The sequence below is a fragment of the Asterias amurensis genome, chromosome 12, assembly GCF_032118995.1.
Source record: "Asterias amurensis chromosome 12, ASM3211899v1".
Lineage (NCBI taxonomy): Eukaryota > Metazoa > Echinodermata > Asteroidea > Forcipulatida > Asteriidae > Asterias > Asterias amurensis.
The window spans coordinates 5,192,364-5,219,350 of NC_092659.1; the positions used below are offsets into that span (position 1 = coordinate 5,192,364).

Genomic DNA, 26,987 nt, shown 5'->3' on the forward strand with positions numbered 1-26,987 from the left:
ACTGAATCAAACGATTGTGAGTTATAGGGGTGTGTCGGGGGGGGGGGGGGGGTGTCTAGTTGTTCGACTGATGCATTTTGGTAGTTTTAAAGGAACACGTTGTCTTGGATCGGTCGAGTTGGTCTTTGAAAAGCGTTTGAAACCGTTTGTTATTAAATGCATATGATTAGAGAGATATTTAAAACTAGAATATAATAATCCACACAAGTATCACTCAAAATTGCGTGGTTTTGCTTCTACCTTGTCGACTAACACGGTCGGCCATTTATGGGAGTCAAATTTTTGACTCCCATGTGGCCGACCGTGTTAGTTCGCAAACTAAAAGGAAAACCACGCAATTTCGAGTGATACTTGTGTTCGAGGATCATTGTATTCTACTTTTAAAATATCTTTCTAACCATATGCATTTTATAAAAAACGGTTTCAGACGCTTTTCAAAGACCAACTCGACCGATCCAAGACAACGTGTTCCTTTAAAAGAGCGCGCGTGCATTCAAAGTGTGTTTGCCCTCAATGTACATGTACACACTGATGTATCAGTGCTGCTACAGCTGTATAGCCCTTATCGAAACCACGGCTTCGGCTTTGGATTCGGCTCAGGCTAGCTTGGCCATGGCTTGGCCCCGCGGTTGTTTTTGCGTAGGCACTCAGGGATTCATCAGACGCGAGGATTGAGCTTGAAGCCGAACCCCCAAAGCCGAAGCCATGGTTTGGAAACGGGCCAATGGTTACGCAATCTTTTTGCAGCTAGTAGTACGTGATGTTGGCAAGCGGAAGTAGGCAGTGTGTTGTACTGTACGCAAACAAACAACAATACCAACTCGACCAACACACTCCACACAGCATATGACAGTGTTAATAATTGATGAATATTTCTCATACTGTTGGAAATTCCCGTGAATGCAATATTCGAGAATTAGCCATGCGTGGATGAGAGTGTGGTTCAATTTACTACTACTAGTACTACATTCAGTTCAGTTCAGTTCAGTTCTTTAAAAGGCCTAGCTGCTTTCCTCGTTTTTTCCTCGCTGTATTCCGGCTCTAAAATGAAGAAATTCTTTGCTGTTTTGGTTCTGCTGCTCGTCGGAGAAGGTAAATATATCCCTTTCTTGAAATGTAGTACAGTGTCTGTATAGGTTGTAATACATCTGTCACTGTGCTGTGTCACTACACCATGTTTTAGGGGTGTGTGGAGAAATTAAAGAAACACGTTGCCTTGGATCGGACGAGTTGGTCAAAACAAAAGCGTTTGTAACCGTTTTTTATAAAATGCATATGGTTGGAAAGATGTTTTAAAAGTAGAATACAATGATCCACACAAGTTTGCCTCGAAATTGCGTGGTTTTCCTTCTACTGTGCGAACTAACATGGTCGGCCATTTATGGGAGTCAAAATTTTGACCCCCATAAATGGCTGACGTGTTAGTCGACGAGGTAGAAGGAAAACCACGCAATTTCGAGGCATGTTTGTGTGGATCATTGTATTCTACTTTTACAACAGCTTTCTACCCATATGCATTTTATAAAAAACGGTTGCAAAGGCTTTTCAAAGACCAACTCGTCCGATCCAAGGCAACGTGTTCCTTTAAGGAAGAAGTGTTCACTAACAACAACCGAGTGTTTGCACACACAGTAACACGAGTGATTTACTACCACAAGTGTACATAGTACGTACTAGTTTCAGTTTCAGTTTATTTCCACAGTTTCAAATCAGTATCAAATCATAGGCAATGTATTAGTTGGAAATAAAGAAATAAATAGTTGTTTGATAAGATTAATTAAATGAATAATAAGCATTGACATTCGTGAAACTGTGGGGGACCCATACAGAAGCAAGGCTTGTAAGGGTATGGTTCCCTGAGCAAGCTTGTGCATTGAGCCGATAATTATTTAAATTTATGTATTGTGGAAGAAGATACCCCTCCAGGTAGGAAACATGTCCTGGAAAGGACAGGTGTACTCAAAAAGGCTCATTGCTCAAGCTGCTAACAATGAAAGTAGTTACCTGTAACAACGAACAATGGACAAATCAAACAAAGACGGGTCAGCAAAGTAAGAAAGGCAACATCTACCGACAATATACATTCATTAAAGTACACTTAGATTTACAATGTAGGAAATACATTATCTATCAACAATATGAATTCAACAAAGTACACATTCAGTAGTACATACTTCGTAGTAAGTAAGCCTATGGTACGGAAACGCATACCGAAATATCATATATTTTTTTTAAATGGGGGTGGGGGGGGGGGGGTAGAAACGAAAATGCAAATGCAAAAGATTGTAAAAAAGGGCGCATCAGGGCCCCAGCTATTGGGTCTATGCTTACTACTCAAAAGTAAATCACTCGTGTTACTTGTTACTTTGTGTATCTGGTACTAATTTTTTAAAGCCATTGGACACTTTCGGAACAGAAAAAAAAAAAAAAAGTTCACAGATTTACAAATAACTTACAAGGTTTACAGAAGGTAATGGTGAAAGACTTCTCTTGAAATATAAGTGCATGAAATGCATTACTTTTTGAGAAAACATTAAAACAATTATCAATTCTCGATCAATTCTCGATATCGAGAATTACGGATTTATTTTAAACATAATATGTCATGACACGGCGAAACGTGCGGACACAAGGGTGGGTTTCCCGTTATTTTCTCCCGACTCCGATGACCGATTGAGCTTAAATTTTTGCAGGTTTGTTATTTTATATATAATTTGTGATACACGAAGTGTGGGCTTTTGGACAATACTTTTTACCGTAAGTGTCCAATGGCTTTAAAGGGAAGGTACACGTTTGGTAATTACTCAAAACAAATATTAATTCGAAAACTGACTTTGTAACGAGCATTGGAGAGCTGTTGATCGTTTAAAACGTTGTGGGAAACGACTTCCTCTGAAGTAACTAAAATAATAACAGACTTCTAGCTAGAAGTCTTTAATTCCTATCTGAAAGCACACAAATTCGTCCAACAAGGGTGTTTCTTCTTTCATCATTTTCTCACAACTTCGATGACCAATTGAGCCCAAATTTGGGCGAGGACATGGCAAAAAAGAAGAAGAATGTATAAATTTGACCCAAGGTTAAAGGCAGTGGACACTATTGGTAATTGTCAAAGATAGCCTTTACAGTTGGTGTATCTCAACATATGCATAAAATATCAAACCTGTGAAAATTTGAGCTCAATCGGTCATCGAAGTTGCGAGATAATAATGAAAGAAAAAACACCCTTGTCACACGAAGTTGCGTGCTTTCAGATGCTTGATTTCGAGACCTCAAATTCTAAATCTGTTTTCTCGAAATCATGTTCGCGGAAAATTACTTCTTTCTCGAAAACTATGTCACTTCAGAGGGAGCCGTTTCTCACAGTTTTGAGCTCAATCGGTCATCGAAATTGCGAGATAATAATGAAAGAAAAATAATCATTGTCACACGAAGTTGTGTGCGTTTATTAGATGGTTGATTTCGAGACCTCAAGTTCTAAATTTGAGGTCTCGAAATCAAATTCGTGGAAAATTACTTCTTGCTCGAAAACTTTGGCACTTCAGAGGGAGCCGTCTCTCACAATGTTTTATACCATTAACCTCTCCCCATTACTCATCACCAAGAAAGGTTTTATGCCAATAGTTATTTTGAGTAATTACCAATAGTGTCCACTGCCTTTAACAGACACTTACAGAATGTAGATTTCAGTTGGACATTTCAAGGGGCATGGAGGCAACTACTGTGAATCCCAATCTGCCCGCAAATGTGTCAAACTTGAACTAAAAATGGAAGTGACCAATCAATACGCCCCAAATCAAAAGACATGGGGTAATACTCAAAATAGTTGTTAGCACAAAAACTTACTTTGTAATGAGCAATCTTTTCATAAAACATTGTGAGAAACAGTTCCCTCTGAGTCTCTGAAGTAACTTAGTTTTTGACTTGAGAAAAAAGGTAATTTCTCACTCAAATATTAAATGACTGATGCCCCTTTTAGGCATCTGAAAGCACACACGTTTGTGAAACAAAGGCGTTTGTTTCTTTCATTATTTTCTTGCAGCTTCGATGACCAATTGAGCCAAAATTTTCACAGACTGGTCTTTGACACTTTTTACCAATGTGTCCAGTGTCTTTAACAGAACTTTTTTTTTTGAAAGAATTATGCAACTTTTTTCTAGAATAATTCAATGGGGTCTCTAGGAAGGGATGCAGTGTGGAATCATCCGACCAGATTCAATCAGGCATTAAAGTTTTCTAGGAACTCAAACAGAAAGCAAAAATATTCTTTCAGGATGATTAAGTTGCACCGGAAAAAACCCTGTTTTGAATTCCGCTTTAACAGCCTGTACAAAAGAATTACGTAAACAAGCATTGAAAATTGAAAGCACGGTACAAAGTTGTGTATGTTGCAGTAATTTGCATAGCCTGGCATTTTCCTCTTTATTTTTGACGAACACTATCTGGTAACTACTGACAATGAATATCTTACTTGGTAACGAGTAATGGGGAGAGGTTGATAGTATAAAACACTGTGAGAAACGGCTCCCTCTGAAGTGACATAGTTTTCGTGAAAGATTTTTTTTTCTAGAATTTGATTTTGAGACCGCAGATTTAGAATTTGAGGTCTCGAAATCAAGCATCTGAAAGCACACAACTTCGTGTGACAAGGGTGTTTTTTCTTTCATTATTATCTCGCAACTTCGACGACCAATTGAGCTCAAGTTTTCTATGCATATGTTGAGATACACCAAGTGAGAAGACTGGTCTTTGAAAATTACTGATAGTGTCTATAGTGTCTTTACCGTCTAGATGGTGCCCTCTCTGGCCTTTTGAGTGAAAAGCTCTAAAAAAGAAAAGAAAAGTGGTTGAACGCTTAACCAATCATAGGAAGCTCTATGATTGATTGATTGATTGATTGAATTTATTCGGATAAAAATACAGCAAGAACAGTCATGTCAAAAAATAACAACAATAATAATAATAGTAATAATAATAATAACACAGCATTTTTAAAGCGCACTTTATCTGTTTAACATTTAAAGGCGCTAGGCAAGAACAAGAAGAAAATTTCACTCGATATCTTTATATAGGCTAATCTGACGAGATGGGTTTTGAGAGAATGTTGGAATCGAGAGATGTCATGTGTGTCCTTGAGATGTTGAGGCAGAGAGTTCCAGAGGCGGGGTGAAATGTTACTGAATGCCCTGTCCCCATAGCTGGATAAACGGGTCAGAGGAATTCATTTAGAATGTTGCCCGATGACATACGCAACAACAGGAGAAAAGACAAGGAAATAAAATAAACCAAACACAAGGTAGACATTCTGCACAATCCAAGGACTGCCCCCCCAAATAAAAAGCTAATAACTAAAGTGGAAGTGTCGTGGCCGAGCGGTTAAGAGTCACCGAATTCAAACTCTGGTGTTTCTGATCAGCAGAGTTGTGGGTTCGAATCCACAGCCGTGACACTTGTGTCCTTAAGCAAGACACATAACCATTGCTTCGTCCTTCGGATAGGACGTAAAGCAGTTGGTCCCATGTGTTGTGTAAAAGCATGTAAAAGAACCCAGTGCACTTATCGAAAAGAGAAGGGGTTCGCCCCGGTGTTCCTGGCTGGATTGGCAGCATAATGCGCCACAGCACCTTGTAAACCATTACATGGTGCTTAAGGATTAGGTCTTATATCTCAAAATTCGCCCCACTCCTTGCAGTTATAATACTTGGCGCTTTGTATCCTTTGGCAAAAGGTGCGTTATAAATACGGTTATTATTATTATTATTATCATTATCATTATCATTATCATTATCATTATCATTATCATTATCATTATCATTATCATTATCATTATCATTATCATTATCATTATCATTATCATTATCATTATCATTATCATTATCATTATCATTATCATTATCATTATCATTATCATTATCATTATCATTATCATTATCATTATCATTATCATTATCATTATCATTATCATTATCATTATCATTATCATTATCATTATCATTATCATTATCATTATCATTATCATTATCATTATCATTATCATTATCATTATCATTATCATTATCATTATCATTATCATTATCATTATCATTATCATTATCATTATCATTATCATTATCATTATCATTATCATTATCATTATCATTATCATTATCATTATCATTATCATTATCATTATCATTATCATTATCATTATCATTATCATTATCATTATCATTATCATTATCATTATCATTATCATTATCATTATCATTATCATTATCATTATCATTATCATTATCATTATCATTATCATTATCATTATCATTATCATTATCATTATCATTATCATTATCATTATCATTATCATTATCATTATCATTATCATTATCATTATCATTATCATTATCATTATCATTATCATTATCATTATCATTATCATTATCATTATCATTATCATTATCATTATCATTATCATTATCATTATCATTATCATTATCATTATCATTATCATTATCATTATCATTATCATTATCATTATCATTATCATTATCATTATCATTATCATTATCATTATCATTATCATTATCATTATCATTATCATTATCATTATCATTATCATTATCATTATCATTATCATTATCATTATCATTATTATTATTATTATTATTATTATTAAAGACTCTAGCTTTTTGGGGCTATCCTTGAATTGTGCAGTATTTCTATATTGTGAGTACCTAAAAACAGACGAAACCTAGTCCGGAGCAAAAAGTAGATTCATGGAAAACAAAGCAAGAGTACACAAAATAAACAAAATAAATAAATAAACAAAATAATTAAATAAATTATATTTATTAAATTAAATAATAACTTCAATATGAAATTGGGCACAGGCATGGATGTTGTTGTAGAACAACACCTTTCATTTATTAATTGGACATGAAGACCATGTTCAGACGCTGTAGGATACTTATTCTCATAAAATGTTCAGAGGGTGATACTATTAGTGGTTTTTTATACTTCACCTTGTCAAGTGTCAAGGCCTGCGCTAAAGGTCGCACTTTTGCCGTGTCAAACTCAAATAACTGGAAAATGGTGAATTCGACAAAAGAGCGGCGTTTAGCACAAACGTTTTATTTGAGTTCGACACCGTCGTGTAGCACGCCAAGCCACACCCTGGTGACAGACGTCGCGCTTTTGCCGTGTCGAATCGAATTAAATTCTCAGTTGGGTAACTTTTAGTGTCACAGCTCGAATTGTCATCATCATGTCACATGGCTCTTTAGCAATGGTTTTCCCGCGTCGCCATTTTGAATTAATTTAAGTGCGGCAAACTAATTAAATAAGTTCGACGTTTGTCACCGATTTGTTCAACTGCCGCACTTTTGTCGCGCGAAGAGCATTCGAGTTCGACACGACAAAAGAGCGACGTTTAGCGAAGGGCTAAAGCCCGGTTCATACTTCCTGCGAATGCGAATGCGATACGAATATTGACGTCACAAATTCGCAACGAAATTTTCACTGAGTTGCCCCGTCCTCGACTCACTTGCGATTATCGCTGCGAAAGGAGAGTTGTGACGTCAAATTCGCTTCACATTCGCATTCGCAGGAAGTATGAACCGGGCTTATGCCATATCCGTGTGTTGTGTAGCGAACTAAGCTATTATATTTTATACTTTTAAATTATCTATCTAACCATATGCATTTCATAACAAAGACCAACTCTACCAATCCAAGGCAACATGTTCTTGTAAATTAGTTGGTTATTTGAATATTGATGCACAGTAGTGGATAGACATATTATAGATTCTGTTAAAAGATGAGTTGTAATTGTAAATTTTCTTATCGTGGTGACAGGTGGCTGTTCAGGTACATCGATGCTGGGGATCACAACTCCTCCATCGAACACAACTCTTCCACCGACCGCTGCTCTTTCATCGATCACTGCTCTTCCACCGACCACTGCTCTTCCATCGAACACAACTCTTCCACCGACCACTGCTCTTCCACCGACCACAGCTCTTCCATCGAACACAACTCTTCCACCGACCACTGCTCTTCCACCGACCACTGCTCTTCCATCGAACACAACTCTTCCACCGACCACTGCTCTTCCACCGACCACAGCTCTTCCATCGAACACAACTCTTCCACCGACCACGCCTCCTCCACAGACCACACCCACACCTAAGATGTCTTGGAAGGTGATGGACGGCAACAATACCTGCCAGGTGATGTGGTTCTCACAAAATATTACCATCAGTTACTACAACACAACAGGCATGGTAAGTTGAAAATACACATATTAGTAAGGCCAAGCAAAAATAAAAACATGGTTTGATCCCCACCGCTTACCGTTTTAGAGGCCGCTTCCTTTTTAATTTCTATTTTTTATTTTTTCCCCCTTGTCCCCTTTTGTTAATTTTTAAAAATTTATTTTAAATAAAAGAATCCTTTCCACTTTGCAATGGAGAGCTGTTGATAGTGTCAAATATTATGAGAAACAGCTCCCTCTAAAATACGTAGTTTTTGAGAAATATGTATTTTATTAAAATACCTAAATTGAATTAGAGACCTCAGCTGAGGTCTCGAATTTAAGCATCTAAAAGCACACAACTTGTGCGACAAGGGTCTTCTTTTCTTCTTTTATTCTCTCGCAACTTCTTCGACCAATAATTGAGCTCAAATTTTCACAGGTTTGTTATTTTATGTTGAGATACACCAAGTGAGAAGACTGGTCTTCGACAATAACCAAAGGTGTCTAGTGCCTGTTAAAAATGTGTCGGACTGCCATTTCTATTTGGTCCCTTTTTGTAAGTCAGAAAATACATACTTATTCATATCCATCTCATCCCCACGCATCTGCAATGCCACCCTTCAGGGTGTCTAAAAAAAAACCAAAACATACACTTTTGAAATGGCTGCCGAATAAAAAATATATGATTCAAGCATGAAAGTTGAATCCATAAGCTATCCATACATCTAAAGCTTTTCACACATAATCATAAATTTGTTATTCGGCAGTCATTTGAATAGTGTATATTATTTTTTTTTAGACACACAGTGGTAAGACCCCATTGAACCATTAACTAAGGGAGTGATAGGCCTGGAGTTTCACTTTGGGTGCATTCGTTTAGCTTCCCTGGGTAGACCCCGGTCTGCCCTGGTACGTTCGAATAGCTTTAATGGGGCTCACCCGGGTCAGCCCCCAGTGCCCTGCTTGTGGGGTGGGTCACTTGGGGGTGACCTGAGGTGCATACCGTCACCACGAGAGGGCGAGTGTGATCGTTCGATTAGCTCTTGTCAGGGGCTCACCCGAGTGAGCACCGCGGGGTCAATCCAGGGAAGCTTATAGAACGCACCCATTGAGAGTGAAGGTTACTTTCCCCCAAAAAACATGTTGATTTTCGTCTATATTTGAAAACAAATCTGCTTCTTTTCATTCTCCAGCGTACTGATGTGAAAGTGTTAGTCCCGATTGAGGAGCCACTCTTAAATGTATCCGGTGACTGCTCCTCAATGGAAATGAGAACATTCGCCATGAGCTTCTTCCCAGATGGAAATAGTAGTGCCGACCCCTGGACCCTGCGATTTGTATTCAAAATTGTTGAATCAGACACGTTTCAGTTGACTTCTCTGTCATTTGAGCTTAAATATGACAACCATTTTGATTCGACTAATGAAGGTAAGCTGTCATTTAGACTGGGCCTCTGTCTTTATCCGCAAAGGATTAAGACAGGTACCTGTTACTCAGATCCAGTGATTTCATTGGATACAATGATATCATTGGATAAATGCAGTGACTAAAGGATAAAGACAGATACCTGCTAATCAGATCCTTTGATTCCATTGGATACAATGATATCATTGGATAAACGTGTAGTGACATGAGCTTTCCATAGATGCCCAAACAGTGTACTCCTATCATGTCCACAATAAAATTAGACTGCGTATCTTTATGTGCAATGAATGTAGGTCAAAGGTGTATATACACGCCGGCTGGAGGCCGGTCTCTGACGTTACTCACAAGCCTCGAAGTCAGTGACGTCAGATGTTCAGGCTAGCTGTCGTCAAGCAAAAATGTCAGTATCTGAAATGCTAGGTGACGAATTTGTTACCGGAACTTTACTGTGTAAAGGCTCACTGTCATTGTGTATTACCTTGCAGGGAAAAAATAACACATAGGAAAATGCCCAAGGTGCGCGCCATTTGTGTCCCACGAATGGTGCGTACACTAAGGGGCATTATCTGTTGTTAAACTCCACGTGTGATGTCATGCTCTATTGATACAGAGCTCCATTATTTCGCATGAATGGCATGATATTGTGTAAATGTAGCTATCGCACCATTCGTTTAGAGTAATGGGGCAAAGGAAACAATAGCATGTAGACATCACAGGTGGAGGTTAAATTTGTATTTTTATATCACTCAACCATCCTTTCCTGACACTTGGCCAAACTCAAACTCTGGTGTTTCGGATCAGAAAAGTGTATTCGAGTCCCAGTCGTAACACTTGTGTCCTTAAGCAAGACAATTAACCATTGCTTCATTCTGTGGGGACGTAAAAGCTGTTGGTTGGTCCCGTGTGTTGTGTAACGCATGTAAAAGAACCTAAAAGAACCCAGTGCACTTATCGAAAAGAGAAGGGGTTCGCCCTGATGTTCCTGGTTTGATTGGCAGCATATTTGGCCACAGCACCTTGTAAACCATTACATGGTGCTATGTAAAAGGAGTTGATCTCATAATTCAAATGTAGTCCCACATACCTTGCAGGAAAATACTGTATATTCAAGCGCCGTGAGCGTCACTGAGTAACGGATATGCATGCCATAGGTCTAACAAGAAACCAGCTGTTATTATTATTTTTTGTTTGTGTTATTTGACAGGACAATTTGTGTACATCTTCAGCTCGACCGAGGATCCACTGGGAGGAATAAAGGCACCAATGAAAAAGTCATTCTCCTGTCCTTCTCAGCCCATCTCATCAGCCGACGAGAAATATGGCCTTAGCATTGTAGTTGAGGATGTCAAACTGCAGCCTTTTGCAGACAAGACTGGGGGGCAATTTGGAAAGAGTAAGTTAGCATATGTCTTGAATATTTATAATAATATCTGTAAAGGTAGTGGACACTATTGTTAATCATTCAAAATAGTTATTAGGATAAAACCTTACTTGGTAACGAGTAATGGGGAGAGGTTGATGGTATAAAACATTGTGAAAAACTGCTCCCTCTGAATAACGTAGTTTTCGAGAAAGAAGTAATTTTCCACGAATTTGGTTTCAAGACATCAGAATAAGATTTTGAGGTCCCGAATTCCAGCATTATGAAAGCACACAATCACGTGTGACAAAGGTGTTTTTTCTTCCATTATTATCTCGCAACTTCGACCACTAACTGAGTTCAAATGTTCACAGGTTTGTTATTTTGTGCACACGTTGAGTTACACAAAGTGAGAAGACTGGTAATAGTGTCCTGTGTCTTTTTGAGACTGAGAGGCGATGAAACTATTTATTTCAAATATCAAATCATAAATATCAATACTAGCCCTTAGCATTTTTTTTAACTAACCAATGTAGGACGGGCTAGTGTAAAAGGGCCAGCCCTGCAAATATTAAACCATTTTTGTTATCTTAATAATATCCCTTTTTGCATATGTGTTGCAAGCCGCATTTGTTTTCTATTGCCCATTGTTCAGTTTAATCCTTTTGTTTCCCTATTATTATTGTATTTATTGTTTACTTGTTGCTGTTTGCCTTTTATTTATTGTAAAGGGCATTGGTATTTCTTTCAATTATGAAATGCGCCATTATAAGAATTAGTTATTTTTTTAAAAATTATTATTATTATAAGCCATGTCTAAAATAGTTAACATATAAACCCTTGTTTTATAAAAGCACGATGCACAAAATAGACATAGATTACAGTCTTTTGTTCTAAGATGTGTAGTTTGATTTTTGATGGGATAGGGTGGTTATATGGGCAAAATGCTTTTACAATTTTAACACTTCTTTACAGTATTTGAGCAGTTTAAACTCAATGGTGTTTGAAGTCTTGCATTGGGTGGAGATTAAGAGTGACTATACATATAAATATGAATAGTAAACTTGCGGGTACAACCATGATTGTACCCGCAAGTTTACTATTCATATTTATATTTATAGTTACTCTTAGTTTAAAGATGCTATGTCAGATTTTTTGCCGATTTAACCCCAAACATTTGATTTAAAATTCAATAGGTATTTTGATGGGGGTCGAGAAAGTTACAAGCTTTCATTTGAGCCATTGCTCGAAAAAGCCCGCCAATTATTAGTAGCAGTAAAATAAAGTGCTCAAACTTAGTTTTTGTCGGGATCCCGACAATATATCATGTGACCAATTCTTATGTGTTTTATAAGAAACATTTCAACTTTTTGTCATGGTTCCTGACTATTGAAAGTAAAAGTTAAACTATTTTTCAGTAGAGCGGGTGATACTCTTTGAAATACCATTCACTCAAAAAAGTATATTTTTTTAATGTTTGGGGCCAAACATCTGACATAGCATCTTTAAACTCAACTTTACAGAGATATACAAACTATTTTTCTGATTAATATCCCTTCCTGCATAGGTGTTCTATGTCCGTACGTGCCAGTAGTTCCTACTTCCAAGACACCTGAGCAGAATCATACTTGGAGGGCTGCCACCTTTGTAGTTTCTGCCATCTTTGTTGTATTTTTCCTGGGAACTGTTGGATGCTATTACTACAACAAAAAGAAACGGGTCCCAGCCACTGACCACATTGGCCTTATACAGGACTACTGAAGATGATGTGGTTTATGCGACAGCCTTCTTCGACTGGTACTCTATCTTAATTTTATGCAAAATTTCTGATTTTTTACACACCATGTGACAGACTTTTCCCATCAAAAGATTGATGGGAGAAAATGGTTATTCATCTGTAAAACATGTGTTTTTTGTAATTTTGTTTTTACTAGTAATGATATCGAGGATAAAGGATATTATTTTAGTTTAATCCTTACACAGATGTTTGCTCAGCATGTACATTCAGTGCCTACCTCGAGTCCCACATGAAAACAAGTCTTGACCACTGGGATACTGTAAGTGCCCAGTCTTGACCATTGGGATACCGAGATAACCTAGTCTTGACCATTGGAACACTCAGAGAGCCCAGTCTTGACCACTGAAACACTGAGAGTACCCAGTCTTGATCACTGGATACTGAGAGAGCCCAGTCTTGACCACTTGGATACTGAGAGTGCCCAGTCTTGACCACTTGGATACTGTAAGTGCCCAGTCTTGACCACTGGGATACTGAGAGTGGCCATTCTTGACCACTTGGATACTAAGAGTGCCCAGTCTTGACCACTGGGACACCGATAGTGCCCAATCTTGACCGCTGGGATACTTAGAGTGCCTCTAGTCTTGACCACTGGGATACTTAGAGTGCCTCTAGTCTTGACCACTGGGATACTGTAAGTGCCCAATCTTGACCCCTGGGATACTGAGAGTGCCTAGTCTTGACCTCCAGACAAGTTTAAATCCTGTTGTGAACAGGTTCAAATTGACTTTATTTTATAAATGACAGAAAAACCTTGTTTTGGTTTTTCCTTTGTAGTTAGCTTGTATACTCTGTGCTTTCATTTCCTAGTCATGTGGTTAAACAATATATTATAGGAATTTTTAATCCCTGCTGGTACCATGCTGATATTCAAAAAGGCAGGTTTAGTCTTGCTACAAGTTGTTCTTTCATACAATTTTGTTCTTAAGGATAAGTCTTGTGACAGAGTGGATTGTAAAAGCAGCTGATAACGAACAACACCTTGAGCCAAGTCTAAAGCCACGTTAAGATGTATGGCTGAACTTCGTGAAGAAATCTACTGCTTTATACATGTATATTTTTTTTCATCTACACATTAGCAAAAAATAATTATACACATTTTTAAAAACTTTTTGTAGCTCACTGAAATATTAACTCCGGTATGAAGAGTGCTGGCAAAATAGGTAGGAACTTTTAAAAGAGAGTTGTTTTTAAAGAACTAGTATGGAATTTTTTATTTTATTTTTGTATAGAACTGACGGGGACAAAATCCTGCCTAAAGCTTATAAAGCTTGGTTGTGTTTAGGTCATTTAATACTAGGGCAATACTAGGGGCACAAGGGGTGTGCACCATTTGTTCTAGGGGGCACGACTGGACACTTAAAACTTGGTTTTCCTTAAAAAGGGCCATTTCAGCTGCACTTGTGTTATGCCATTTGCTATTTTTTATAGGATAATCTGAAGTAAAAAACAGTAATTGTTCGGTCCACATTGAAAAAAAAAGAAAAAAAAAAAAAAGGTTTTTAAATTGTTGAAAGTAACCAGGAGGCATGACCATCAAATGGGGGTGCCTCTAGTTTACGACGCTGTCCTACAATCTCACAAAAGAAACATTAAACTTTTCCTAATGCGCAAGTTCCTAAAGGGTTATTGTGCTTTTTGTTTAAAAAAAAAAAAAAAAAAAAAAAAAAAGTTGATTGTCCCCAATTTTTTAGGCCGTACCTTTTTTATTTTTGTTTAAAAAATAAATAAATATATTTTACATTTTTTTTTCTCCCAAAGACCAATTTTTCTTTCAAGAACTTTTACGACATAAATTGGATGGTGACTTTAAACTGGTAAACATGTGGCCAGTTTGAATTAAAATGCTTGGTGGCCACCTTGAAATAAATAATAAATGAAAAGGCTCTTATCCTCTTCTTTATGGAAAAACTCGGACGATCAACTGTTTTTTTTAAATACTTGGCCCATGGTCCTTTCTTTATGCTTGGCCTTACATAAATATTAAACAGTACGATGGAGATACAGTAACTTTTAATAAACAAAGTGCAGTGTAGTTTACTTGTTCTTATATTAGCTTGTAGGCATAAACAAAATGTACATGTATATAATTGCTAAGTAAATGACCTTGAAACATTTTGAAACTTTGCAAATAATATGAATGTTCATATAGAAAATATAGTGTTTTGTTGTGTTATTTTAGATAATTGACTTTTACTCTATAGACAGTGACCCAATTTCATGGAGCTGCTTAAAGGCATCGGGCACATTTGGTAATTGCTAACAATTATCGTTACCATAAAAACTTACTCGGCATCGAGCAATGGAGAGATTTGAGTGGTGGTCTAAGGGTTAATGATATTTTGCTGCTAACAAATGATTTTGAGTAATCACAAATAGTGTCAAGTACCTATAAAGTTCAAGTTATATTGAAAATTGAATGTCACAAGAGAAGACGTCAGTTGTTTTTTCTTATCAATATGACATCATATCCCTCAAATAATAGCTGTGTAGTGTATTGCATGCTATATCTGTGTTTTGTTTGCTTGTTTTTTTCTTTCTTCTTTTTGGTTTCCTTTTGCCATGTTTTTTTTAGCCGAACTGCGACTGATATTGATTGTTGACTACTTAAAGGAACACGTTGCCTTGGATCGGTCGACTTGGTCTTTGAAAAGCTTTTGTAGTCGTTTTTTTTTTATAAAATGCATATGGTTAGATAGATGTTGTAAAAGTAGAATACAATGATCTACACAAACATGCCTCGAAATTGCACGGCTTTCCTTTTACCTCGTCGACTAACACGGTCGGCCATTTATGGGAGTCAAATTTTTGACTCCCATAAATGGCCGACCGTGTTGGTTCTCAAAGTAAAAGGAAAACCACGCAATTTCGAGGCATGTTTGTGTGGATCATTGTATTCTACTTTTAAAACATCTTTCCAACCATATGCATTTTATAAAAAACGGTTACAAACGCTTTTTATAGACCAACTCGTCCGATCCAAGGCAACGTGTTCCTTTAAACATTTGACCTTTGCTCCAAACGCTTGACAAAAACTTGGATTCGTGCCGAGTTGGATGACGTCCATAGCAAGTTGTTTGAAAAGTTTGCACGATTTGTTCTTTAAAGGGACTGAATACCCTTTGTAATTGTTAAAGACCAGTGTTCCTCACTTGATCTATCCAAACATGCATAAAATAACAACTCTGTAAACATTTGGAGCCACTTCTCACAATATTTGTTCATTGTTCATAACCAAGTAAGTTTTTCTGCTAACAATTATTTTGAGTAATTTTCATTGTGTCCAGTGCCCTTAAAGACCGTGGACACTATTTTGCAATTGTCAGAGACTAGTCTTGACAGTTGGTGTATCTCAACATGCATAAAATTACAAACCTGTGAAAATTTGAGCTCAATCGGTCGTCGAAGTTGTGAGATATTAATGAAAGAAAAAATGCCGGTGTCGCACCATGGTCACATGAAGTTGTGTGCTTTCAGATGCTTGATTTCGAGACCTCAAAATTCTAAATCTGTGGTCTCGAAATCCAATTCGTGGAAATTACTTCTTTCTCGAAAACTATGTCACCTCAGAGGGAGCCGTTTCTCACAATGTTTTATGTAATCAACAAAAGGTTTTATGATAATAATTATTTTGAGTAATTACCAACAGTATCCACTGCCTTTAAAGGAACGTTACATACTTTGTTAGAACAAGAATTTAAATGGTCTAATGGTGATGATAGTAAAAAACATCAATTGAAATATTTCTGTCTGAAATGTCATATTTTGATGAGAAAGACTAATTCATTTCCCGTTTGGAGTTTATCGCTCAGTGAGCGCTTCATTAATCTTGTTTGCAATCGATGTCATGCAAAATGTGTAATCGGTCTTCACCACTTTCTCGTGACCCAGATGGCCGATCGATCTCAAACTTCTACAGGTTTGTCAGTTTATGTATAATTATGATGGATTACATTACATAAAGTGCTTACACTGCCTGCAACTGTTTTGTTAGCAAAACCAATTCTGTAATGTTCCTTTTAACTTGTGGACGCAAGTCTGCCAACATTGTCATAAGTACGGTTTGAATCAACAGCACGAGGGTATGAAAGTCCATTGATAAAGGTATAGACATAATACGTGATATTTCATAAGTCAAACTACATCGCTATCTATAGCGATATAATCACGAGATCTGGTCAGACTCTGCCATTTTGTTATTTTTCTTTTCTTTCTGAGTGACGAAACAGGTGGCATCATGACGCAACTAGCTCTGTGCCTTGTTCTGCTGTGTCTGGGTGAGTTTTAGAGGGAATTTATTATCAAAATATAAAATATTTTGTTTTACAAAAAGCCTGTTACTGGTGTTGTATTCTTTATTACTAAAAGCTAATAGTAGATTTGATTTAAAGTACATAAACCTCTATGCAACCAACCAAAGTAATAAATTCGGACAAATAACAGAGTTTTATAGGGAGTTGGAACAAGTTAAAAAAAAGTTACAAAACTCCATCAAAAACACCTTTGTTGCACCTCTTTCCACGTTACTTCAGAGTGAACCGTTTCTAACAATGTTTTATTCCATTGCTCGTTCAAACTACTATTTTGAGTAAGTAATTACCAATAGTGCTGTGCCTTTAAAGAGTTTGGCTAATTTAATAAAATGTGCTCAATTTGTGATTCTTTGTTCAAGGTGTTGGACCAGCAATTTCGGCAAGCACTGATGCAACCACTCCGGAGACAACAACAGTGGCCGTCCCAACCACCGTGAAGGCCACAACGGTCAAAGCAACAACAACTCGAACTACAACAGGGTGAGTCAAAAAGAAGTTGACCAAGATTTATGAAAAAAAAGAAGAAGAAAAAGGCACCTTTTATTAATATTAAATAATAATATAATAATAAAACCATTCTTATATATTGCGCATATTACCGTGAGGTCACTATGCGCTGTAACAAAGATAATCAATATTGTACAAAGTATACAGATATGTTTTTAACCGGGTTTTAAATTTTTCTGATGTCTCAGCCTGTTTAACAACCTCTGGAAGACTTCCATAACTGAACTGCTGCATTTTGGAAAGAGCGGGAACCGTACGACTTGGTTTTGATAACTGGGGAAGTCATGAAGGGATTTATTTGAAGATCGCAGATTCCTTGTTGTTTTGTACTCCTGAACTAAGCATTCTTTCCTGCTCATCTGAAAAAGAAGAAGAATGAAACAAATTAATAATTTCTAAGAGAAGTTATGCCTGTTTTAAACTGAAAGCGCTCATGTTTGTAGCTGTCCATGGAATGTTAATGCTTGACTGAATCTAAACATCTGAGTAAGTAGCAAAAGGGTATAGAAAAGTAATTCTTTGTTTGTCAAGTATTCCATGGACAGCTTGGAGTACCTTGATTAAAATAGACATAACTCCTCTTAGGAATGATCAAATTATTCCATTTCCCCCAATAAGCAAGAGAGTGTGCTTGTTAAAAACATGCCTCACTGATCTCCTGAGTGCCAATTGTTTGTTTTGAAAAACATCACTCATCCCGGTCAACGTCTTTTTAAATCGCACACAGTAGTCCAACCACAACCACAACTGGTATGACTACAAAAGAGTCAAATTCGACTGATCTCACGACGACATTTGAAACCGGATCGACCGCCAACATGACGACTGGACCAACAGTTAACACCACGACCGAGGAAACCAACGGGACAACTACCGAACCTACGACATTCATGAGAGCGACCACCCAGCCGGTAACTATGATGCCTGGCCCAACAAGGTACATAGGCTTTGTTGCAATTGAAGATGAAGAGTGGTGATTGAAATATTTGTTTTTTAAAATTATATCTCAATGCGATATAAATCATGGTTTGATACTAATATTGTCAAAGACCAGTCTTCTCACTTGGTGTATCCCGACATATGCATAAAATAACAAATCTGTGAACATTTGAACTCAATTGGTCATCGAAGTTGCAAGAGAAGTAACAGAACCCCCCCCCCCCCACATTTGTGCACAAATTTGTGTGCTTCCAGATGACAAAAAAAGTACTATAATATTTGATTGAGAAGTTGCCTCTTACTTCGGGGGGGGGGGAGTGTTTCTTACAATGTTTTATATCATCAACGGCTCCCCAATACTCGTTACCATCTGCTAGCACTTATTTTGAATAACTACAAATAGTGTCCATTGACAAACAAAATGCGTTATACTTTGTAATTACCCGTGAGTTTGGATAACGCAATTGCTGTTCTAATTATTTAATTTATTTACAGATATGAAGTGAACGACACTGACGGCAGGTGTATTCTGATGCAGTTCTATGCAAAGATGGACATTACGTACTCATACATGGAAGGAAACGTAAGTTACAAACAAAGTTTCAACAAAGTTCGAGTTTAAAGACATTGGATACCTCTCGGTGATTGTCAAAGACCAATATTCTCAGATTTTGACTCAATTGGACTATGAAGTTGCACTAACAATAATGAAAGAAAACGCCCTTGTTGTGAAACTCTGTCTACTTCCAGCCCAGATGACTTAAAAAGGCCTCATATCTGCAAGTCTTAGTACTTGAGTGAGAAATAGCCCCTTTCTCAAAAATTACGCTTCTTCACAAGGAGCTGTTCTTTACAATCTTTTATACTATACCAACGGCTCTCCGTTGCTCCTTACCAAATAAGTTTTTACGCTGAAAATTATTTTTTAGTATTTGACCCAGTGTCGAAGACCAAGTATCCGAAGTTAACGCGACCAAACATTACTTTGTACATGAAATGACAACAAGTTAATGTGAAAGTTGAAGCTCAATCGGTCATTGAATTTGGAGGTATGAGAAAAAAAGGCGGGAAATTTTTCACTGTTTTCAAACAGCAGGTTTTGGACTCGTCACTCGTGAGATCAACACAAGTTGATTCGGTAACTTCTCTTTATACAAAGTAGAGCATTTCGAGCAAAGCAGTTTAAAGGCACTTGACACTATTGGTAATTACTCAAAACAATTGTTAGTCAGAAACTTCTTTGGTAAACATCACTGGAGAGCTTTTGATAGTATAAAACATTGTGAGAAACGGCTCCCTCTGAAGTAACGTAGTTTTTGAGAAAGAAGTAATTTCTCACTTAAATAATAAAATACTTCAGGTAAAGTCTTTTAATTATACATCTAAAAACACACACATTTTGTGCATCAAGGGTGTTTTTCTTTCAGTTTGCAACACCGATGACCAAGTGAGAGCCCAAATTTCAACAGCAGGTTTGTTATTTTATACTATGTTGGGATACACCAAGTGAAAAAGAAGGCTAGTCTTTGACTTACCAAACGTGTCCAGTCCCTTTAGTAAGCAAAGAGGGAAAAATATGTGCAATGATCTGTAAACATTCACTTATTTAAGTTACAAATATTGTGCACTGTGACCCTCTCAAAATCAAGCGAGTCACTTCCCTGTACATGTACATATTTTATTTTATCCTTTTGTTTTGTCCCAACCATAGCTTGCCATCAAATCAACACCATTATCACCATTTGTGATAATCATTCCAAAGTTCCTTTGGGGACAGACAGTTTTATCTGATAAAACTAACATTATTCAAACTATGTTTTGCATGAAGGGTCCACTGAGAGTGTATCCTGCCAGGTACTGTTGGTGAATGTATCTACGGTTTTACACACATAGTCCCTTTTCGAAACCACGGCTCCGGCTTTGGATTTGGCTTCATATGCTTCATTGGCTTCTCTGGTCTTAAGCCCTGAAGCACGTACCCAAAGCACGTGCCATTGTCAAAACAACCGCGGGGCCAAGCTAGCCTGAGCCGACTCTGGAGACGAAGCCGTGGTTTCGAAAAGGGCCATAGTGCTGTGCAGCTGTTCCGCCATATACTAAAAAGAAACAGTTTCCGTCAAATTGTTTCTGTTTGTATATTATATTGTCTTTTATTCTCTACTTTACTTTCCAATTGAATAAAATCCCCGCAATTTTAAGAGATTGGGGGGGGGGGGGGGGGGTAGTAAAACGTATTGGTGCAGTCGTAACGTAATACGTAACTTAAGACTTTTGTAATAATTGTCAGAGAACAGGTGAATTTGGACTCAATTGGTCATCGAAGTTGCGAGAGAATATTGAAAGAAAGAACACCCTTGTTTTATACTATAAACATCTCTCCACTGCTCGTTACTATAAGTCTTTATGCTAACAATTATTTTGAGTAATTACCAATAATGTCCAGTGTCTTTAAAGCCATTATACACTTTCGGTAAACAGTATTGTCCAAGTCCCACACTTCGTGTATCACAACTTATATATAATATAACAAACCTGTGAAAATTAAGGTTCAATCGGTCATCGGAGTCGGGAGAAAATAACGGGAAAACCCATTCTTGTTTCCGCGCGTTTCGCCGTGTCATGACATTGTGTTTAAAATAAATCCGTAATTCTCGCTAACGAGAATTTATATTGTTTTAATGTTTTTTCAAAAAGTAAAACACAAAAAGTAAAGCATTTCATGGAACAATATTTCAAGAGAAGTCTTTCACCATTACCTTCTGTAAACCCTGTAAATTATTTTTAAATCTGTGGAATTTGTTTTCTTCTTTTTCTGTACCGAAAGTGTATAATGGCTTTTAGCTTAACTTAGAAAAATGATGGCTTTTGTTTATTTCAATCCACCAATGTTTCACACAGGTATGTAGAGACGCCGTATCCGTTATTGACGTTGCACCCAACTCCGTCCCATCGGGTAATTGCTCGGTCAAAGGTATTAGAAGCTTCGCCATTAACATTAACGATCGACCGAACTGGTTCCTCCGCCTGGAGTTCACAAGTGTCGAGAAGACTTTCGAGTTGACAACCGTTATCCTCGAATGGAAATATGAGACGCCGTATTTTAATGAAAACGCTACGTGTATTGGTATGTGTATCTCTGATGAGGTTTTAAATTTTATTTCAAAATGTTTCGGACACCTTTGGTAATTGTCAAAGACAAGTCTTCTCACTTGGTGTATCTCAATTATATACACTGAAAAGCAAACCTGTGAAAATTTGAGCTCAACTGGTCGTCGCAGTTACGAGATAATAGTGGGAAAAAAGGGAAGGCTAATTCCTGTGCAGCCTACTTCTGATACCCTTTACCAAAGTGAGCAGTGCTCACCCAAGCATGAATTATTTTTGGACATTTGTGGTGTCATTATGAAAGTTCATTCCATAAGCTATCCTTACTTTTAAACATTTCCCTCCCCTCATATATTTGTTATTCGGCAGCCATTTCAAAAAGTGTATAGTTTTTTTTTGAGACACCCTTTCGAGTGTTTGTGATAATTTCTATTATGTGCCATTGCTTCAAGGTGAACTGGAAGAGGCAATGCTTAACGACACGAAACAGATTAATATAAAAGGATCAGTTGGGAATACCTATCAGTGTACCAACCAGGAATTAACCATGGGTTCTGCAGTCGTCACCTTCAAGGGTCTCATGTTTCAACCTTTCGCTGATGAATCAGAAGATAAAGGCAACTTTGGGGACGGTGAGTTATTAGTTTCGTCCAATTAATCGAACTTATTTTTGTTATTTACTGTTGTGTGAGGCAGTCAAGTTGGTTAAATCATACAGTAGGACGTCGCGCTATACAGCAATTTACAACTGAGGGTATAGTACACTATCCACTACACTGACGTCTTGGGCCAAGACTAGATGTTGTATTTGTAATTATTTTGCAATTTACTATTGTGTGAGGCAGTCAAGTTGGTTAAATCATACAGTAGGAAGTCGCGCTACAATTTACAACTGAGGGTATAGTACACTATGCACTACACTGACGTCTTGGGCCAAGACTAGATGTTGTGTTTGTATTTATTTTGCAATTTACTGTTGTGTGAGGTAGTCAAGTTGGTTAAATCAAAAAGTAGGAAGTCGCGCTACAATTTACAACTGAGGGTATGTGCCCTGTTGTTTTGAAGGTTTTGTTGTTTTTAATAGATTTCAAGAAATTTGTATTCGATTTCCACAATTCCTGTGGGAGCAAGAGGAATGGAGCCCGTGTGCTAGTTTCTAGTTTTGTTTTTCTAGTAATGCTCACCACAGCCTCTACTGTCTGCCCCAAAACATGTCTACTTTTTCCAAATCAAGGGATTGGGACTCGCTTGTCTTCTATTATTGACTAAAGTATGTGATTGGACTTCGATTCTCTTAGCAATGGGGAGACTTTTGAGACGCTCGGTGGCAGCAGACTTACCAGGTAAAATCGTTTGGTATCGGTAATGTGCGCATGCTCAGAACTACGTAAACACTGGAAATTTACCTGATAAGTCTGCTGCCACCTAGCGCTCCAAAGTCGCCCATTGTTATTCCAATGATTTAAGTCATTTTGTATCACACTGTGTTTTTTTCGTTTTAACAGTGGAAACGTGCGAAGCAGACAAACCCACCAACGCCCCATCAAAAACCGATAACACGGGAATGATCGTCGGCATAGTGATCGGAGTTTTAGCTCTAGTCATCATCGTCGGTGGGGGCGCTTTCTTCTTGGTCAGGTCAAGGGCCAAGAGAGAATCTTATAAGAGTTTGGATTAGCATCACTACTAAGATGGATGACGGTGTTGTGTAGTTTATAGTAGACACTTAAAGGCACCCTGGACACTATTAGTAATTACTCAAAGTAGTCGTTAGCGTGCTTGTGTTGAGAAACACCAAGTGAGAAGACTGGTCTAATTACCGAAAGTGTCCATTGTTTTTACGCGAATCTAACAAAAGCTACAGGCAATGTGACCCTTACAGGATCTGGACACCATTGGTTATTACTCAACATAATTAATGGCATAAAAACTTACTTGGTAACAAGCAATAGAGAGCTGTTGATAGTATAAAACATTGTGAGAAACGGCTCCCTCTGAAGTAATGTAGTTTTTGAGAAAGAAGTAATTCCTCACTAAAATATTTGAGTTCAATAAGAGACCTCAGCTGAGGTCTTGAGTACAAGGCATTTGAAGCACACAACTTGTTTTTTCCCATTATTCTCTCGCAATTTCGACGACAAATAGAGTCCAAATTTCCACAGGTTTGTTATTTTATGCAAATGTTGAGGTACAGCAAGTGAGAAGACTCATGGTCTTTGACAATATTACCAATAGTGTCCAGTGTCTTTAATGTCCACCAGTAGCCACAACTTTGCTCGACATCATTTACACAGATCACACTATGTTTTATACGAAACTGTTATAACGTCACTACGAAATAATGAACTGAAATTCATTCCAACTTGGTGAGCCCGTTTAAGGCCTAGACTATAACTTTTGTTCATGACTGTAATTGGTTGATCAGTTAAGCCTCGTCTTTGATGCACGGACCAATCACAGCTGATATGGTACTTAACCAAATGTTTGCAAAACAAAATTCCCTCTATACATTTTTAGCTAACTTTTGTTGTAATAATTCACACTTTTCATGTTTTTTGTTTTCCTGATAGCTAAATTCATGTTATTAACAATGATTTAAAGACTTACTTAACTACTGGTTTCATTCTATCATCTGTCAGAAGCTAGTATAACACACTAACAATTCCCTGGTCAGAACTGACCCGGATTCCAAGTTCCGTTGAGCATGACCTATTTCCGGGTCAAGTTGACCTGTAAACAGGTAAACAAACAAAAACAGAAACAATCCAAATCTGGCATAGAATCTGGAGGAAAAAACAACATTTTAAGCCAGTTTCGGGTCAACTCAACCCGGAAACAGGTCATGCTCAATTCTGACCAGGATTTTTTTATTTTAAATGTATAGTAAATTACGCTTCTGGGACGCAGGCAACGCCTATGCCGTGCAGCTGAGGAAATGTCCACGGTAACTACTGCTTTGGTCGGTCATTTGCTTTCATCTTTAGGGTTGCAAGTTTGGTCTAGTCTAGGCCTAAGTTATAAACCAATTTGGATTGTCATTTATACTGTTTTGAGGTTGGAAAAATCAAATAATGTAAAGTTTTTTTATTTGACAGTTTATTTGTTATTCAGAATAAATTTATTTTTGTCTCTAATTAATAAACATCTTGACTTTTTGATTTCATGAGGCGAAAGAATATGTGTCAACCCTAACCCTAACCCTAACCCTTAAACTCCAACCCTAGCTCTAACTCTAACCGTAACACTAACCCTAACCCTAACTCTAACCCTAACACAACTCTAACTCCAACTTTAACCATAACAATAACCATAACCCTGACTCTTACCCTGGCCAAAACCCCCGTTTTCAATTTTTTTTAAATGCTAAATTGAAAACTGCTGGATTTACCCCTTGCAATTTATTTGAAATTTAAGGCCCAAATTTGATAAAACTTCTGGACTTATCCTTTGTGATTATTTTTAATTGTTGGCTTTAAAGCCATTATACACTTTCGGTAAACAGTATTGTCCAAGTCCCACACTTCGTGTATCACAACTTATATATAAAATAACAATCCTGTGGAAATTTAGGCTCAATCGGACATCGGAGTCGGGAGAAAATAACGGGAAAACCCACTCCTGTTTTCGCGCGTTTCGCCGTGTCATTAGTGATTGTGATTACCCCTTGTGATTGTTTTATTACTTTTACACAAAGTTGATAAAACTGCTGGACTTACCCCTTGTGATTGTTTTATTACTTTTACACAAAGTTGATAAAACTGCTGGACTTACCCCTTGTGATTGTTTTATACTTTTGATAAAACTGCTGGACTTACCCCTTGTGATTGTTTTATTACTTTTACACAAATTTGATAAAACTGCTGGACTTACCCCTTTGTGATTGTTTTATTACTTTTACACAAATTTGATAAAACTACTGGACTTACCCCTTTGTGATTACTTTATTACTTTTACACAAATTTGATAAAACTGCTTGACTTACCCCTTGTGATTGTTTTATACTTTTGATAAAACAGCTGGACTTACCCCTTGTGATTGTTTTCATACTTTTACACAAAGTTGATAAAACTGCGGGACTTGTCCCTTGTGATTGTTTTTTATTACTTTTACACAAAGTTGATAAAACTGCTGGACTTACCCCTTGTGATTGTTTTATTACTTTTACACAAAGTTGATAAAACTGCTGGACTTACCCCTTGTGATTGTTTTATTACTTTTACACAAATTTGATAAAACTGCTGGACTTACCCCTTGTGATTGTTTTATTACTTTTACACACATTCGATAAAATAGCTGGACTTACCCCTTGTGTTTGATTTATTACTTTTACACAAATTTGATAAAACTGCTGGACGTACCCCTTGTGATTGTTTTATTACTTTTACACAAATTTGATAAAACTGCTGGACTTACCCCTTGTGATTGTTTTATTACTTTTACACACATTCGATAAAATAGCTGGACTTACCCCTTGTGTTTGATTTATTACTTTTACACAAATTTGATAAAACTGCTGGACTTACCCCTTGTGATTGTTTTATTACTTTTACACACATTCGATAAAATAGCTGGACTTACCCCTTGTGTTTGATTTATTACTTTTACACAAATTTGATAAAACTGCTGGACGTACCCCTTGTGATTGTTTTATTACTTTTACACAAATTTGATAAAACTGCTGGACTTACCCCTTGTGATTGTTTTATTTTACACAAACTTGATAACACTGCTGGACTTACCCCTTGTGATTGTTTTATACTTTTACACAAATTTTATAAAACTGCTGGACTTACCCCTTGTGATTGTTTTATTACTTTTACACAAATTTGATGAAACTGCTGGACTTGCCCCTTGTGATTGTTCATTACTTTTAAACAAGATTGATAAAACTGTTGGACTTACTCCATGTGAATGTTTTATTACTTTAACACAAATTTGATAAAACTGCTGGACTTACCCCTTGTGATTGTTTATAACTTTTACACAAATTTGATAAAACTGCTGGACTTACCCCTTGTGATTGGTTTATTACTTTTACACAAATTTGATAAAACTGCTGGACTTACCCCTTGTGATTGGTTTATTACTTTTACACAAGTTCGATAAAACTGTTTGACTTACCCCTTGTGATTGTTTTATTACTTGCACAAAACAACAAACAAATACTTGGGTTGACCATCACCCCACTAAGCATCTGGGTATGGTGCAGATTCTTTTTATTATTCCGTTTGAATTTATTGTGATTCGTTTTTCTCATATAATTAATTTGAAATAAAATAATGACATTATAAAGTATACGCCAATCAATAA

At 37.1% G+C, this 26,987-nt stretch overlaps 2 protein-coding genes across 3 annotated transcripts; both read left to right on the forward strand.

Annotated features, from left to right (window-relative positions):
* Positions 1-846: 846 nt before the first annotated feature.
* LOC139945497 (uncharacterized) lies at positions 847-15,433 on the forward strand. Its single transcript, XM_071942861.1, has 5 exons — positions 847-1,092; positions 7,831-8,258; positions 9,424-9,658; positions 10,860-11,048; positions 12,583-15,433. Exons 1-5 carry the CDS (start codon positions 1,047-1,049, stop codon positions 12,774-12,776), a joined length of 1,092 nt encoding a protein of 363 aa, XP_071798962.1. The 5' UTR covers positions 847-1,046; the 3' UTR covers positions 12,777-15,433.
* A 1,503-nt stretch (positions 15,434-16,936) lies between these two features.
* On the forward strand, positions 16,937-26,929 carry LOC139945125 (uncharacterized). 2 transcript variants are annotated; one of them, XM_071942397.1, is made up of 7 exons: positions 16,937-17,090; positions 17,486-17,606; positions 18,361-18,570; positions 19,068-19,155; positions 21,471-21,696; positions 22,130-22,309; positions 23,183-26,929. In XM_071942397.1, exons 1-7 carry the CDS (start codon positions 17,051-17,053, stop codon positions 23,353-23,355), a joined length of 1,038 nt encoding a protein of 345 aa, XP_071798498.1. In that variant the 5' UTR covers positions 16,937-17,050; the 3' UTR covers positions 23,356-26,929. The 2 variants fall into 2 exon arrangements, with proteins under 2 accessions (XP_071798498.1, XP_071798499.1); XM_071942398.1 differs by having other exon boundaries at positions 18,364-18,570.
* Positions 26,930-26,987: the final 58 nt, after the last annotated feature.